Source organism: Oryzias latipes, chromosome 18, assembly GCF_053564925.1.
Source record: "Oryzias latipes strain Hd-rR chromosome 18, Olatipes_Hd-rR_3.1".
Taxonomy (NCBI): Eukaryota; Metazoa; Chordata; class Actinopteri; order Beloniformes; family Adrianichthyidae; genus Oryzias; species Oryzias latipes.
Window position 1 is genome coordinate 957,950 of NC_136254.1, and position 17,428 is coordinate 975,377.

A 17,428-nucleotide genomic window follows, 5' to 3' on the forward strand; every position below is an offset into this window, starting at 1 on the left:
AAGAGAAATAAAGGGGAAGATGGAGTACCGTGTTGGAGATCTTCCATAGTAAAGTCCACAACAGGGGATGCATTGTCTTCATGTCTTTTGCTGATCGTTCCATCCTTCTGACAGATGATCCTGCCATGTTGAGGTGGTGTAACCACCGTAAAAAGCAGGAGATTCTTGGGGACATCCATATCTGTAGCATGCAGCACCACCTGCTTCATTCCTCCCTCTGGTACCTACCTCATCACACAGGAAAGTCGGTCAGTTTATTTCTAAATCCTGGAAACAAACCTGACAGCAATGTCTGCTTCTCAGAGACAATGGTGAGCGTGCCGTCATTAAAACTCACTGTGATGTTGGAGGCCACGATTTCTGGGATCTCGTCGTTTGTCGGGTTAATTATAACATGGAAGGGGACGTTGGCAGAGCTGCGTGTCCCATCTGACACCAAGAGCATGAACTGGTCAGCCGTGGGCTCCGTCCTCTGGTGTTTGGACTGAACATAATTGATGTGACCCTCGATGACATCTTTGTATGAAAAAGATGCTGCAGAGAGGGAGGACAGCCCAAACAACGGCTGTTAGCTTTGTGTAACAAAAATAATGGAGGGTTGAGGATTTTCACTATTACATTGATAGAACCTCAGACAAACGACACATTACAATCTCCTTCCGAAACATCAAGAATATAAACGTGGATCTGTTTTCTTCTCATTTGGAGCGCATCCCTTTCCCGAACTCGTCCAACCCTGATGAACTGATTTCTTTTTATAATAACTGCCTTTTAGATGTTCTTAACAATTTCGCTCCTGTAAAAACCCGGTCTGTTTCATTTGTTAAATCTTCCCCCTGGTTCACCCCTGAACTCCATAAAGTGAAAGCCAAATGCCGCCAGTTGGAACGGCTCTGCAAAAAAACTGGCTCCCCGTTCATAAGGAAATCTACAATAAGCAGATTCTACAATACAAGGACTTGGTTTCTCACACTAAAACGAACTACTTCACTGAACTGATTGATGTAAATAAGGGAAATTCCAAAATGTTGTTTTCTCTAATGGATAATGTCTTTCAACCCCGTAACAGTTTTCCCCCTCATTTTTATTCAGATGTAATTCTCTTCAGTTATTCTTTAACCAGAAAATTCTAGATATCCATCAGCATCTCCATTCCTCCTCCTCTCCTCCCACCCCGTCTGACTCGTTTTCTGTAACTCATATATTCACTTCCTTTCTCCTCCCTGATCCCAGTGAAATTTCCCGCCTCATCCATAAGTCCAAACCATCCACATGTTTGCTCGATCCCCTTCCAACATCCCTGGTTAAATCCTGCCTTCCTTCTCTTCTTCCCTTCATTTGTGCCATTATTCACTCCTCATTGACATCAGGTATTGTCCCCTCACTCCTTAAGATCGCTGCTGTCAGACCCATCCTAAAAAAAACCTGGCTCAGACCCCAATTCCTTTCATAATCTCAGTCCTTGTCATGATTTGAATTTGTTGTCTTGTTTTTGGTCCTTGTTCTGTCTTGTTTCTGTTTCCTGTTTTATTTTGAAAGTCTCCTGTCTTGTCTGTTTTCTTGAGTTTTACTTCCTTTGGTCCCCATCAGCCCTGATCGTGTCCACCTATGTCTTGTCTGCCCTGTCTGTATATAAGTCTTGTCTCTGCCTTCCTCCTGTGTTGGTCCATTATTCCTGTTCCGGTGTTCATGTCATGTCATGCCATGTTCCTCGTTCCTTGTTCCTTGTCTCATGCCACGTCACAGTGAGTTTTTGTTTTTTGGTTTTGTCATCCTGCCCTTTGTTTGTAATTAAACCCCTTGCCCTTGAACCGTGTGCCTCCGCCTCTGCATTCTGGGTCCTACCGGCTCTCGAGCCTCACCACCGTGACAGTCCTATTTCTAACCTCCCCTTCATTTCAAAAATTCTTGAAAAAATAGTCGCCTCCCAACTTTCCCATCATCTCACCCAAAATGATCTTTTGGAACCCTTTCAATCTGGTTTCCGTCCCCTTCATAGCACAGAAACTGCCCTACTAAAAATCACCAATGACCTTCTCCTAGCAGCTGATTCTGGACTCATCACCATCCTCATCCTCCTCGACTTGAGCGCAGCATTTGACACCATATCTCACTCCATCCTCCTCCACAGACTTTCAGCCCTCGGTATCGAGTCCACCCCCTTCCGCTGGTTTCATTCCTATTTTTCAAGCCGCACTCAGTTTATTCAACTGAATTCTTTCAAATCCCAACCCCTCACTCATTTCATCTGGTGTTCCTCAAGGTTCTGTTCTCGGTCCCCTCCTCTACATTACCTACCTGCTACCCCTTGGCAATATATTCCGTAAATTCAATATTGATTTTCATTGTTTGGCGGATGACACTCAGCTCTATCTGTCCAGTAAACCCAACTCTTCTATTCCACCTGCCTCCCTCTCCTCCTGCCTGTCTGAAATAAAAACCTGGTTCACCCTAAACTTCCTCAAACTTAACAGTGATAAAACCGAATTACTCCTCGTAGGTTCCAAATCCACCCTTTCCAAAGTTTCTAATTTAACCCTTTCCATCGATTCCTCTCCAGTTTTCCCCTCCCCTCAAGTAAAGAGTCTGGGTGTCATCCTTGATAGTACATTATCATTTCAATCCCACATCAATAGCATTACTCAGTCAGCCTACTATCATCGACGTAATATTAATCGTCTCCGCCCCTCCCTCACCATCCACTCTGCCTCCATTTTAGTTCATAGTCTGGTCACTTCTCGTCTCGACTATTGTAATGCTCTTCTCTTTGGTCTTCCCAACAAAACTCTAAATAAGCTTCAATTGGTCCAGAATTCAGCTGCCCGCATCATCACCAGAACCCCCTCCTTCCATCACATCACTCCCATTCTCCAGCAACTGCACTGGCTTCCAGTAGCCTTTAGGATTAAGTTCAAGCTCCTTCTCTCCACTTTCAAAGCCCCCCATAGCCTGGCTCCCTCCTATCTCTCTAATCTCCTCCATGTTAACACTCCCTCTCGCTCTCTTCGGTCTTCTTCCTCCCTTCAGCTCTCTGTCCCTCCGGCCCGTATGGTCACCATGGGGGGCCGTGCCTTCAGTCGCTCTGCTCCCCAACTCTGGAACTCTCTCCCCCCAGACCTCCGTAACACTGACTCCTTTCTGATCTTTAAATCCAGACTCAAAACCTATCTGTTTAAGCTCGCATTTCCGGAACACAATTTCTCATTCTCTGTCAGCTGATTTTACTAATGAATCCAATTTATTTATTGTTTTTAACATGTTGTGATTTTATTGTGTTTTACCTCTAACTTTGTACAGTGACCTTGGGTGTTTTGAAAGGCGCTTTTAAATAAAATGTATTATTATTATTATTATTACAAAGTAACTTCCATAATTTAAAAACAATAAAGACATCCCAATGTTTTCACGTGTGAGGAGGCACGTCAGCCTGATCCGTGTCTGAATAAACATGCCTGAAGCTCACATCAATGCCCCACAAAAAAATCCCAAGGCTTTTGGGGCAAAGTCTAACCAGAGCTTCGGTCTGAATGTTTACATCACATGCAGCATGGAATAGTCCATTTATATGTCATCATAATGTGGCACATTAAACAAACCAGGTTAAAAAGGCAAAAACCAAGGTTATTTATTTTAGAAGATTTTATGGCCTTTAAAGGGCCTATATCATGCAAAATCTACTTTTTTTTAACCTTTTCAGGGTATTATTATGTTAACTTATTACTGAAAACATCTCTAAAGTGGTATTTTGATCTGAGAATTTCTCTAAAAACCTGCTCTCTAAGTGCCAGCCCCTCCCAATCCATGACAAGTGGGTCCTCACAATGTGATGTCACAAAGTAAGAAACCGCCACTTCCACTAAGAGAATGGGCCAGCCCCACCCCCAGGCTAACAGACACGCCCACTTTCTCCATGGATCCAGTGGTGATCGGCTAAACGCTTTCATTTTATATGCACAATATGAACATCCTTCTTTGCAAAAGTTTGGATGTTGTTTGTTTTTGTGGGAGAAGTGCAGACACGCTGCTGAGGATGACGTCATGAAATGGGCGCCACCCACAAGGAGAGAAAGGCAGAGTCTTGGAAATCAAGTCGACTTACTTCTGGGTTGGAAAATGAGCTGAAAATAACTAATATTTCATAAAAAAAAATCACTCCTTAATGTGCCAACGGTAAAATATGATCATGTATATGGATACAGTTTACTTTGAAAGGATCAAGAATAGCAGGATAAAGACCACGGGTGTCAAACTCATTTTGGTTCGGGGGCCACATTCAGCCCGTCTGACCTCAAGTGGGCCGGACCAGTAACATAAAAGCAAAATAACAGCTTTGTTTTTTTGTTTTTTTACTCAGCTGGAAAAAATGCCTCCATCAACATAGTACCCTAATCACTTGCGGCCAATGGATCTCAAATAAAACTAATTTCACTTCAAAAAAGCTTGGTCTGTTCAATTTTATACAGACTGAATATTTGACAACTGACACTGAATCAATCCCGATAATAACCTCAAGAGAGGCCACAGAAAAAAAACGAAAAACTGTGCCTAAAATCTAGATGTCCAAACCATTAAAAAATAATCTAAATTAAACCTGCTTACATTTGTGAACATAAGAATTTAACCTCCTTTCTCTCCTTAAACTTCACCCAACCATCAACATTAGGATTCAAATCCTGTGCAGCAAAACATTTACTGTCATTCAAGTGAGCAAAACACAATAAAATGTCCAAGAGTCTTTTCCTGGTTTGATGCCTGAATTTTGTGGCAACACCTGCCTACATTCTTGCCTTTAATGGGGCGCCATCAGTGACCAAACTGCCGTCATGTGACCAGTTCACTCAAACATTGTCCAGCACAGTAACTAGAGCTGACCATGTCATCAGCTGTTGTTGTGTCCATCAACTCACGAAACTACGCTGTGACGGTTTCTTTAACATCTCTATTAAATATCCACAGCTGTCTATATCTGTGATGACGGTGTTTTCATAAATAGCAACCGAAAACGCAATAAATGACTGGATTTTTTCATTTGGTGTCCCAAGTCTCCTCAGAGATGTACTGTATGTGTAATCGTAATCCTTGACAGGCTCATGTCGACTGCTTTTTGGGTTCACCTCTGAAAAGGGTTTGGATGTTTGCACCAACTTGTTTACAATCAGGTGTCTGTCACTGCTCCATCACTGACGTCACGGCTGCAGTAAATGCAGACGGTTGTTCTTCAGTCCAGATAATAGTTGGTAAATCTTCTCTATTCTTAACTGCAAATGGTGAAACTTTTCTTTATGGTGAGTCTCATAGTGGTGTGAATGTTATATTCTTTCAGCACTGACCCCTGTTGATGACATACCAAGCATGCAGGTTTTGCATTCAGCTTTTTCCTGGAAAGCTCTTCACTCCACTTCACCTTTTGAAAACATTTTGGTCATTATTGTGTCAGTACTGATCAATCTTACAGCAAGATAACAGCGGTAAGGCTCATAGGAAACCAAAGTACATCCTACCCAGAGCAGAGCTGTTAGGTTTTGCTTTTGGCACGTGCAGTAATGCTGTTTCACCTGTTCTGCTTTTCCTTTGCTCCCCCTGGTGGCGGGATAGCGCATTTCGGTCATTTTAAAAACAAATCATAACTCGCCACAGAAATGTCCTTCCATCATACATCCTTATGATTTTTACTCTTCATGTGTGGGCCGGACTTAACCACCCGGCGGGCCGGATACGGCCTTATGTCTGACACCCCTGATGTAGACCCTTTAAGTTAAAACATACCTTTTTAGCTGGTCTGCAAGTCAAACTAGTTAACTTTTTAGCCTGTCAATAAGAGCTATCGCTCTTCCAGTACTCGCTGTTATTGGTAATAACAAAGTTTCATTTGACCCTGTCAGCAGAGACGGCTTTTTAAAATACTCTCCAAGATTGGAGAGTCAGTGTGGTCAACCAAGGCTGTGTTCTTGCCCCCACATTGTTTGGGATCTCCTTTGCCCTGCTTTTGAAGCATGCCTTGAGCTCAGCAATGGAAGGAATCTACTTCCACACCAGATTGAACAGCAAGCTATTCAATGTCTCACTTCAAAGTGAGAGAGTTACGTGAGATGCTGACATGCTACTTACTGTCAACGCTGCAGTCGACACACCCAGGAAGAACTACAGGTGCTAATGTGCCGTTTTTCCAAGACTTTTTCAATTTAAAGAAAACAAACGTCTTAAGCCAAGACACTACCACGTCGCCGACCATCATAGTAGACGACTACCAGCTGGCATCATCCACCAGTTTACGTACTTGGGGTCCACCATCACAGATAACCTCTTCCTGGCCACTGAGCTTAAAAAAAGGATAGTGATGGTGCACTCCACCTTTGTCTGCCTGACAAATCCGCAACAAAAGGTTTACAACACCTGCGTCATCAGTACCCTGCTGTACAGCAGTAAGACATGGATCACATACGCCAGACAAGAGAGGAGACAGAACACCTTCCACCTAGGTCTGCGCTTCATTCATGGCATCCCCAGGCAGTACTAAATCTCCAACAATGAAATTCTGACCCGAGCAGGCCTTCCATGTACACCATACTCCAATAGCGTCGCCTGAGCCGGCTCGGCCATGTGCGCTGCATGGATGGTGGGAGAATCCCAAAGGACATCCTCTATGGAGAACTGTGATCTGAGAAGAAGACTACAGGGTGTCCGGTCCTGCAACATACATGTTCAATATAAACACGCAGTCCTGGGAAGACCTCACAGCAGACCGCGCAGAACATGAAGATAAGTCAGCTTACAGAAAGGCTCTGAACAACAGCCAGGGAACCACCTACAGATACGATTTCTGTGGCAAATAATGCCCCATCCCCGCTGTATTGGCTTGTTCACCCACCAGTGACGCTGTCTTAGACAACCAAACACGTACCTGTTGAGTTGAGATATGTCATCCATGGTCAACGCTGACCGACAGAAGCCTACTGTACTTCCCACATGTCTTAAACGAAGTAGAGTTCATAAGGGCTTATAGTCCAGAGTAGAGTAGCTCAAGGCTGTGTCTTTCTCAGAATGAATGTCTGAGGAGAATGATAGGAAATCTGACGTGGTCAGCCTTGAGTTTCTGTGTTACCAGAGGATTCGGAAGTGGAATGTGATGCTGTTAACCTTGTGCTATCTTAGATGACCCCCCCCCCCCTTCCATTGAGGTGTTCTCCCTACCATGACAAAGGTGGATAAAGGTGGAAAGATTTCATGTAATCCATGGACACCAGTGAAGATCACAAATCATTGAAGAAAAAAGGTTCAGAGCTCTGTCTAGTGGGTCTAGATGACCCAACTCCCAACGCTAAAGTGCCTAGGATAGAACAAGGGTAACATTAAAGCCTGGTTGTCTTATCAGCTGTGGAGATGAGTAGTCAGAATGACTGATAAACAGCAGTGCTATCAATGCCCAAGTGCTGATGCCCAAACTGGAACATTTTTATTGTTTGTCTACATTTTGTGTTTTCATCCAAACTCACACATGTACACACAAACAAACAAAACAGAGGACGGATAGCAGCTTTTTATATTCTCACCTATACTTATGCCTGTGTTGCTTTTTTCAAAGCCAGGGCTGGGGAGGACATTTTCTATGTACCCAAACTGGGGAGGGGAAATGAGACTGATCGTCAGCTTGTCTTCCACCGTGTCCAAGTCAGAGGCCTTTAAATGTAAAGTAGAAATAGAGCCAGCTCCACCCTCATCGACCATGAAAATGGCCCCTGTAAAGAAGAAGAAAGACAAAAGTGTCTTTTACCATGAAGACATCCAACTCTAAGGATGTGTGCTTTCTGCTTGGATATTGACATCACCTGTTGCCAAGGAAGGAGGTTGGTTGTCAACAGGAAACACTGTGACATGGAGGTCATAGAGGGGCAGGCTGTCCCTCAGCCGAGTCCCGCTCTTGATGGCATTCAGGCCGCTGCAGCAGAAAGCAGAGCTCTCTGTCTCCTCGTCAGAAATGACAAAGGTGATGGTGTCGTCACGTGGCGTCAGCCCAATCTCCAGTCCTGCAATCACACCAGAAGTAGCACTTTTGGAGCAAACAGGCGGTGAAAACAACCAGGTGGCAGTTGTTGAGACACTGTCCCATTGCATTGTGCACGGATCAGAAAAGCATCATTTTAAACGACTGGACTGGCGGTTGCATTGCAGCTTTGTACCCGTGTGTCTGTATGATATGATCCCTGCCGTGATGTCTGCTTGGATGAAGCGATCGACCACCACCCCATTCCGCAGCACCACACCGTGATTCGGCTGCCGAGCAATCAAAACTGCCAGGCTGCTGCTGTTGCTGTCAGGATCAGTGGCATAAATGTACTCTGCTGTGATGGTTATTTCCTCTCCTTCTGCACATTGAAGGACTGGTTTCAAGCCAGCGACCATCACAGGGATCTCATCGTTGATGGGCGTCACCTAACGGAAACAAAGCAGTCAAAGTCTGATAGAAAAAGACCCTTTTAAAAAGCACATTTTTCCGTACCTTCACTTGCAGAGTAAAGGTGACTGAATTGGTGCCGTCTGATGCAATAAATGGAATAGTGTCTTCTGTAGTTTCAGAGCCATCGTGGGTGTAACTGCATGAACAAAAAGTAGTAGAGATGCACCTTAAGGCTTTCTTCTGATAGTACTAATTAAAGCCAACTCTTCAGAAAACGGGCACACACTGAAGGACAACAGAAGGACACAGGAAAATAACAATGCATAACTGTAAAAGAGTAGGGATGGTGGCCATCTTATTAAGTTGTTAGAAACTATTAATGTGCCAAAAAATCCAAACTGTTTCAATTAATGTGTTCAATAAAACAAAACATTAATAAATGGTAAAGGCCGTGTTGCACAGCTGCTACGTAACGTGCATTCTGCACGGTTTCCACGTTTGAAACGTCGGTCTTCTGTGATCCATGCGTGACCTGCGTCATTCATACGTGTTTCTTGCGTTTGTCGATGTGCTCAGATGTCCATCGAGGGTTTTAGACGAGTCTTTAAGTGAATTCAGTTTTTAGCTATTCAACATTTTTGGTCAGTCGAGAATTACACAGTTTATGCATATTCTACGTAGTTTATGCGAGAGAATGTGGTGTGAGATCCATCCACAAATGTGTGTCTTTCCAGGAGCGTTCCACGTTTGTCTAACAGACTTATTGTGACAGATCACGTTCAGATGACATCATTGATGCATGAATCACTGATGAATTACAGATAAACATCACAATAATCACACGCTTCATGTTCTACGTTGGTTTACGTGTTCTTAGCGTGTTTATTCCTACTTCTTCTGTGGTTTTAACGTGGTTCATTCCTGATCCATCTGTGAACATTTCACCTAAAGACCACAACTTTTCTCACTTTTTCCACGTTTGTTCACGTATGACCAGTTTACATGCGTGTTATATGCAGTAAACATACGTAGTGGCTGTGGGACACGGCCTTTACATTCTCCGGATTCAGCACATCAACCATCTCGCCGTATCAAGGAGTAAACCAGACGTCTAACCTAACTTGAAAGCTTTTCAGTTCCTGTAGGGTGAAAGTCTGGTTGGACATGAGTGGACGGTTGTTGAGCTGCAAAACTCCGTGTCCTGGTTCCCCCTGTAGCTGCACCTGCAGCCGTTCTTCAGCTGAGTCCACATCTGACAGCAGCAAGTGCTCCGGGCCCAGCCGGCGCCGTCCGCCCTCATCTATGGTCAGCAGGCCCGTGATAACCTGAAACGGGAACACGTGAATCCCACCCATGCTAAGCGAGAAGGAATTTGATGACTGCGTTGATCACCTGCGGTGGCTGGTTGTCAACTGGCATCACTGTGATGTTGAAACAGATCCCCGTAACTGTTTGACCCAAATGGTTGGTGATGGACAGAATAAACTGGATATGCTGAGGATAAGGCCCAATGTCTGTGATTGGAGGCATGTAGGCGACTTTCATGAAGTTCACTGCATGCTAAAACCAAACACAGTCCCAACAGAGTTTTAGGAGGACTACAACAGACATTTGAAAGAGTATCAGCTCTGATCTGAAAGCAGAACCTGAGTGAAAAGCCTCAGGGCTGGTGCGTTGGGATCTTTGGTGAACCTGGGTATGCTGTCAACCAGGAACAACCTCCCTGCATCTGGACTGCTGCTCATGAAGAAAACAGGCATTAGACATGTCGTCTTCTGTGTGGGCATTTTGTGTGACATTGTGTGAACATGAACCCACTTGTGGGGGCCGGTGTAGAACGGGGGAGTAGTGACCGTGTATGTCAGCTCCCGCTCTGGGGACTCCAGGTCTGCAAAGTGAAGGTGCTGTTGTGTGATCCGGACCACGTCGGATTCTTTTACCACAAGACAGCGACTAGATCCAGGAACCTCCTTGGGTGGCTGGTCGGGAACAGGTTCGATGTGGACCATCACCACCTGAGGGTGTAGACACAAATGATTCACAAAAGTAACGATATTTGAGAGGCAGAATAAATGCACAACTTCAAAACATCTTCTGACTGTCTAGACTCAGATGCAGTCAGACATCAGTCATCCTTCTAGTGGTTGTCAGGTAACATCATCAAAAGTGTGTTCATCCAATTATAAGCTCACAAAGCTACATACCTGAGGCTCTGACAAGTTGGGAGGGTCATGGAAATCCGACAGCACCACCTCAAAAGAATCGTCAAACACCTCGTTCCCAAAGTGTCTGTAGTAAATCATGGACTGAGACAGGTCCTTCTGGAGGAAGTGTCTGACTGCATAACCTGAATAAAGAATGACAGAATGTAGACAAAAACATACAAAAACATCGACAAACCAAGAAAAAGCCTCAGTTCCCTGACCTGCCTGCCCCGCTCCTGGCATTTTCATGACCTCTCCTGCCTGAGGGAGGTGGGTGATGTTAAAGAGGATGTAGTCGTCACTGGAGTCCATGTCTGAAGCCTGGAGGGTGGCCCCCCTGACGAGGGCCGTCTGGCCCTCAGTGACCTTCAGCAGCATGTTGGAGATGAGGAAAGGGGGGCTGTCGTCTTTGGGGAGAATCTTGATGGGGAACTTGTGTTGGGTCTGATGATGGCCGTCAGTGATGCGGAAGATGATGAAGTCCTTAATGGAGTCGCTGTCGTCGTGGTGATAGTGAACAACTCCAGATTTGATGTCACTGACAGAGAACACGAAGCTCTTTCCACCTGCGGTTCACATCATAGTTTCTTCTCAAACGTATTACTTCTCTTGTAGCGCATGTGAGGTACAAACATGTGGACAGAAGTGGTGCTTTGATGATGTCCTTTACCTCTTACAGTCAGCCGTCCGTGTTGCAAACCGTCCACTGTGATGATTCGAACAGCGTTCAGATCGTCGTTGTCCACGATCTGCAGCTGATCCCAAATTATTGGACGAGACTGACCCTCCAACAGACTCAGGCCTGAGGAACAGAGTCTCATCAACACAAACAGAAAGGTTTGCTTGTCCTGCCAAACGTAATTGTTGGTTTTCTTTTTGCCACTAGAAAACCCTTGTAGGCTGTAAAATGAGGCTTAAGCTGGAGACTTTGGACTCCATCTATGTTTTACTGCCCTTACTTAAAAACTTTGCATTTATTTCAACAATAAGAAGTTAAAGCGTTTATCAAACCAGTCAAGGAACAAGGAGAGAACTGAAAACACACCCATGTTCCAGGAAACTCTGGGTGCGTTTGTGTCTGCGTTCCTCACAGAGACGTGAATGGTCATCGACTGGCTTTTCTCAAAGTAAAAATCATAGACTTCAACTTCTACCTGCAGGAAAAGGATAAATATTTAGCTTATACACGTGTGTGCACAGAAATGGGAACAAAGCAAGGAGATGTGCCACCTCGTAATTCCTACGCTGAGCATGTGAGGCATTGGGGGGCTGATACCCCACTAGCATGTCATTGAGATCGAGCCAGGTGAAGGAGGAAACTGCACGGGTGTGGTCCGACAGATGGGTGAGGAAGCCCTGCTCGGGGGCTTTGGTGACGTTGAAGACTAAAAGCTGTTGAGGAGTCTCCTCATCTTCGGCGTCCACTGTGGCTGTGGAGAGCGGCGTGAGGATAAACTGGTCTACTTCCAGGATGTACATGGACGTGAACGATGGTTTGGGAGGCTGGTTGGGCATCGCACCAACAACCCGCACAGGGATCCATGCCTGCTCAGACTGCAACACAATACAAAAACAACCTTCATTATATTCGACCACTTTTAAAAAAGCCTAGTAAAAGTATTTTCTAAAGTGACACACATAACTATGGTTTGATGAAACTGTTTTTCTGCAAACACTAAATAATCCAAAATATAGCACACAGACGTTTATCTGAGCAGAAACCAGTTTAATCATGTGTCAACCCATGTCACTTAAGTCAGTTAGCAGATGACCTTATAGATGCTGCCGCTCCTGATGTCCTTCAGGTCCAGTCTGATTACAATATAGTCCACATCTGGAGACGGGGGGTCCATGTGCTGATACTTCAGTCCCATCTCCAGGAAGTCATGGCAGGAAACTTTGGTGAACTTTACCAGCTTCAGACCCTTCAGACAGCTTTCAGATTTACAAGTGGCTCGAGCTTTATTATCTGGTTAAGGAAGCCATAAAAATGCAGTTTGACATCCAGATAACTTTAACCACAGGATGAAAACACATTTTACTTGGACCATCAGATATAGAATTAATAATAATGCTGTCAGTGTTTTAGAGGCTTTATCACCAACAAGCTCTTCATTGTGAATGGATGTGCTGTTACCCAGCTGCTGGCGGAGGTGAACGAAGCTCTCCGGCTCGTCCCCTCTTGTCGTGGCTTTCTCTGGCTCTCCTGTGACGAGTCGGCCGTGGGCCGGCAGGGGGATGTCATGGATGCTGATGTGGACGCTACACTCCAGGTTAGATCTGCTCTCATAGTGGAAGGACACCACATTCCCATCGAGGGGATCAGAGAGGCCATAGAACTCAGGGACCTCCAGGGATTTGGGCCCTAGTTTTATTATGCTGCACTCAGGATCTGTTATCTCCACAAGGAGAGAAAAAACCTCCATGTATGTCTCCGTCTCTGTGAACCTGTCCAAAAACACAATAAGGACATCTGTGCAAATACAAGTTAACTTATATTATTTTTAACACTTTTAAACACGTCTGAAGGTAGTTCCTAGTGTTGTACCTGTACAGACGAAGTTTGACTGTGTCCTCCCGTAACAATGGACAGCCATTGTGGACATACTTCACCTCATCGGTCAGAAAACGGCAATCAAAGACCTACAGAAGTTAGAGGCACAGATAATGAAGAATGCTGTCCATCACATTGTCTTCATCAAGAGCAGATGTGTCTTTTAAACTCCGGCTAAGATGTCTTTACAGTTTACAGGTGATTTGTGCGTCAACAACGTCATTTAAATGTGATGTGTGCGCCGTACACGTGATCTAGCTGGTAAGCAGTTTCATTGTTCGTGATGCAGTGACAAAGACAAAGAAAGTCAAACAGGGCTTTAAAGGTGCTATATCATGCAAAAATCCACTTTTTGAGCTTTTTAGTGTTTTATAATGTTCATTCCTCACAAATAAAAAAGATCCGCAAAGTCATTTCTGTGAATTCCTTCAAAAACCTGCTGTCTGAGCACCAGCCCCTCCCAATAGGAAAAAAGTGGGTTCTCACATTGTGAAATCCAAAAGTGAGGAACCGCCCCTTCCAGGAAGAGTCTGTGCTGCCAGCCCCGCCCCCTGGCTAACAGACACACCCACTTTCTCTGTGGAGCTAGCGGTGATCGGCTAAAAATTTATTTTCTATAAACAATATGAACGTCCATCTTTGTAAAAGTTTAGATCGTGTTTGTTTTTGTGGGTGAAACGCAGATGAGGGCGCTTCTAGGATGATGTCATGAAATGGGCGGCGCCCACAAGGAGAGAAAGGCGGAGCCTCAGAGATCGAATCGTCTAACTTCTGGGCAGGAAAATGAGCTGAAAATAACTCGGATTTCATAAAAAATCCTCTTTGGTGTGCCAAAAGGTAATCTATGATTATACGTATGGATATAGTTTACTCTGAGAGGATTAGGAAAAGCAGAATATAGATCATATAAACCGTGGTGACTCAGACTTCCAGATGTTCAGACGTGGCAGGATGCTTTCATGTTGACACTAAGTCCTGACCATTCCAGGTGTTACAGCAGAAATGATTATGTGTATTTGAGCAGCTCCTGAACTCAGAGCTCGTCTTCTTTCTTACCATACGTTCACTCTGCCAACCCACTATAGTCATTTGTATAAATGTCTTCTGGTTTTATTTTGGCACCTTTTTCCTAGACAGCAACCATCCGTGGAGCTGTGTGATGTCAGCGCCCTCTGCTGGCCTTGAAGGAAAAATCCTTCATTTTAAAACCAATAACAGCAAATAATATAAGTTATTGTTTATATCTATTTTTTATAACTAAAGGTTTGATTTTCCACTTGTTGTAATGCACATTAAGGTCAAAGGTAGACTTGGTGACTCTAGAAACAACATTAGCTGTAAATGGAGGTTTGTTTTCTCCATCTTTCAGGATGTATCACCCTTTCCTATTGTGGTACTCTGGAGCTACCTGGCTTTGGTTTCTCATCTGTAGCTTGACACAAAAACAGAGTGCAGGTCAGCAGCGGCTGTCATAATTATAACAAGAAGGTGAAATGTGATTTTTCATGAGTAATCCATGAGATGTTTGAGGTTTGCTTTCTCGATTTCATAAACTTTAGCATAAATGGAGTCACTGAAGAGAGATTATTCTTTACCTGAGGCAGGAGTTTTCCCACCCTTTGGGTTATGGGCTCAGTCAGCACTACTTCCACCTTGCATGGATTCTCCTCAGTGGGAATGTGGAACTGCAGGTCCCCCTCCTTGAGGTAAGCTGTTTGACCTCGCATCACCTTCAAACCCTTGTTGACTTTCACGAGGGAACCATGACACGAGCAGGTTAATCCGAGCAGAAGCACTGCAAGCAACATCAAGGCCAGCGTCTGACCGGCTGAAGCCATTGCTGTCCGTCACAGGCTCACGTCCTGCGGGGGGGGGGGGGGGGGGGGGGGGGTCCAGGGGTCTCCCTCAGAAACACTCGTCCTGTTCCTTTATTGAGGCAAAGGATGCATTTCCTGCTGAAGAGCTGCGCTTCGTTCAGGCGTCTGGTTCTTGCGGTTCACATGGTCGTCCAAGAGCTACAGAGGAAATTCAAACATCTCAGAATATTCCATTTTATTTGTGGGAAAGTAGACAGACTATAGGTGAGTTCTGGAGGGGCTTCTTTTAGAGTTAAACTGAACGGAAAAACCTCTGCGTTGTGTAAAGTTTCAGATTTAAGTCTGGTTGCAGAGAAGTTTTGATGGTTTTGTTCTGAACTTTTGTCATTTTCTACTTTCTGTTTGGGAACTGTTTGACATCCAAATATATCAGTCAGATCTGAATCCTCTGCAAGCTGCTGGTCAAACAGAAGCTGGGAGACTCTGGAAAGAAGTTCCTGCCACTGAAGGGAAAACGGAAGGAGTTTGTTTGAACAAACCTCTTTTGGATTCAAAGCAATATTTGATTTGCCAGTAACTTTTTCCACTAGTGTTGTTTATTCTAAGCTGAATGGGGGATGATGACGTTGTGGGGGGAAAAGGGGGGTAAAGTGGAAGGAGGGGGGGTGCAGGAAAATGTAAACATATGGAAAGAAACAACAAGAGCTGCTTGACTCTCATCCTCCCATCCCTGCATCTCTTTTAGGATTACGGGGTTGCTGGAGCCTATGCTACCTACTGTGGACAGGTCCCCAGTCTGTCGCAGCACCACACAATCACACACACTCAAACGCACAACTAGGGGCGTTTTAGAGACATCAGTGAACCTATGAAGGAAGTTTTTGGTCCTCGGGAGGAAACTGGAGTTCCCGGGAAAAGCCACCCGTGCACGAGGAGAACGCAGGAAGGTACCTGCTGGGATTTGAACCAGGGCCTTCCAGAGCCAGAGCCTCTATGCCACTGTGTGCTCAATTGACTATCAATGTCATTATATCAATAAATATGCACAAAACACACTTGAACATTTACACAAACACAATTGAGCGCCCATACTGATGACATGATGCAGAACTACACAAACACCTGCAGACAGGATGTGTGGCGCTGATAAAACAAATCCCCTTTTTGTCGGGTTTAACCTGTAATTGTGTTTGTTTCACTGGTTTAAATTCTGTTGGGCTGTTGGGAAAAGACACATGGAAGCAACATGCAGACACAGAATAAACGATACACATTCAAATCTGAATTAGACGGCAGGAAATGCAAACTGTTTGGAGAGATTCATCCATAGAAACCAGAGATTATTTTTGCCGCATCGACTGAAAATGATGTGGTTGAACAATAAGAGAGAAATATATATATATAATATATATATATAGACAAGAAGAAACTTGTCCTCAACAACAACAAATGATTGTTGCAGTTGTCATGAAGAAAAGCATGCTGGGTGTCCTCTGTGAGCCGTCACGCTGCAGAAAAACAGATGCTTCGCTCAATAAACTGCAGCGTTCTTACAGCTGAGAAGTTGTTGTTTTTCTAGAAAAGCCTGCGATGAAGATCCAAAAGGTTTTCTGTAGATTATCCTGACATGGTCAGAGGAAGTTTAGCAGCTTCTGTCTAAAAGACAAAAACAGGAAAAAAACTTTTTCTGTTGACAGACTTAGAGGAACAAAACCTCATTTTCCTTCTTAAAATTCACAAATGAAATCAAATGGTTATTATTTCATGTTTGTCCTACGTTTTTAAATATCATCCTCTATAACACGGAGCATCCACTGTCATTAGACGGGACTGCTGACCCCCAACAGAAACAACCAACAGCAGCGTTCCAGCACAGACAGAGCTGGAAGTCTATTGTTATAGAAATGGAAGATCACAGCCATAATTTGAGTTCTTACTGAGCTTCAGGTCTGTTCTTCTTCTCCAGAAGATGCACGTTTGTCCCCAGCCTGACAGGAAAGGTGCCCCCGCTCTGTCCTTCAGGCAAAACACTCATCCAAGTCGAGACACGATGCCTGTCAGCAGCTCCAGACGTTTGTCGGGGCCCAGTGGGGGATTTGGGTTTGGGACAGACGGATGTTCTCAATGCTGAATCCAGAACGGTCTCCTTCTGCTGCTGTTGTTGGGTTTTCCGTCCTCACCAGCAGCGCCGCCGTTGCTCTGCTGGGGGGGGCAGGAGCTGCTGGGTGTCTGCAGGCAGCTTCAGATTTCCTGCTGCATTCCTCCAGCCCACTCAGGACCTCACAGAAAGCAGCTTGTAATCAGCCTGTGAAGCCAGCAGCATGTCAGAGCCTGTCCCAGGAACAATGGGGGTGTTTACAGGAGATGAAAAGGTTCAGTTTCAGAGCGGAGAGCCAAACAGGAATGTAGAGGTCACGGCACGCCGTCTACGCTCATTCCAGACAGCTGGAGAGCTGCC

At 44.7% G+C, this 17,428-nt stretch overlaps 1 protein-coding gene across 5 annotated transcripts in view; it reads right to left on the bottom strand.

Moving 5' to 3' along the window:
- Positions 1 to 17,201, bottom strand: part of frem1a (Fras1 related extracellular matrix 1a) — a 31,607-nt gene extending 14,406 nt beyond the window's left edge. For 4 of the 5 annotated variants that reach the window (XR_013651145.1, XM_023966216.2, XM_023966214.2 and 1 more), the window contains exons 1-20: positions 16,908 to 17,201; positions 14,749 to 15,168; positions 13,148 to 13,242; positions 12,737 to 13,047; positions 12,372 to 12,568; positions 11,830 to 12,153; positions 11,645 to 11,753; positions 11,270 to 11,401; positions 10,821 to 11,165; positions 10,600 to 10,742; positions 10,214 to 10,410; positions 10,042 to 10,132; positions 9,788 to 9,955; positions 9,512 to 9,720; positions 8,498 to 8,591; positions 8,178 to 8,430; positions 7,827 to 8,024; positions 7,551 to 7,736; positions 338 to 534; positions 29 to 224 (exon numbers count right to left, since the gene is read on the bottom strand). Coding sequence is in view for 4 of the 5 variants with exons in the window: in XM_023966216.2 (XP_023821984.1) it covers positions 29 to 224; positions 338 to 534; positions 7,551 to 7,736; positions 7,827 to 8,024; positions 8,178 to 8,430; positions 8,498 to 8,591; positions 9,512 to 9,720; positions 9,788 to 9,955; positions 10,042 to 10,132; positions 10,214 to 10,410; positions 10,600 to 10,742; positions 10,821 to 11,165; positions 11,270 to 11,401; positions 11,645 to 11,753; positions 11,830 to 12,153; positions 12,372 to 12,568; positions 12,737 to 13,047; positions 13,148 to 13,242; positions 14,749 to 14,991 (3,688 nt within the window). In the remaining variant the exon portion in view is untranslated. Of the gene's footprint in view, positions 1 to 28; positions 225 to 337; positions 535 to 7,550; positions 7,737 to 7,826; positions 8,025 to 8,177; positions 8,431 to 8,497; positions 8,592 to 9,511; positions 9,721 to 9,787; positions 9,956 to 10,041; positions 10,133 to 10,213; positions 10,411 to 10,599; positions 10,743 to 10,820; positions 11,166 to 11,269; positions 11,402 to 11,644; positions 11,754 to 11,829; positions 12,154 to 12,371; positions 12,569 to 12,736; positions 13,048 to 13,147; positions 13,243 to 14,748; positions 15,169 to 16,524; positions 16,627 to 16,907 lie in introns of all 5 variants that reach the window. The other variant, XM_023966215.2, reaches the window with a different exon arrangement.
- Positions 17,202 to 17,428: the final 227 nt, after the last annotated feature.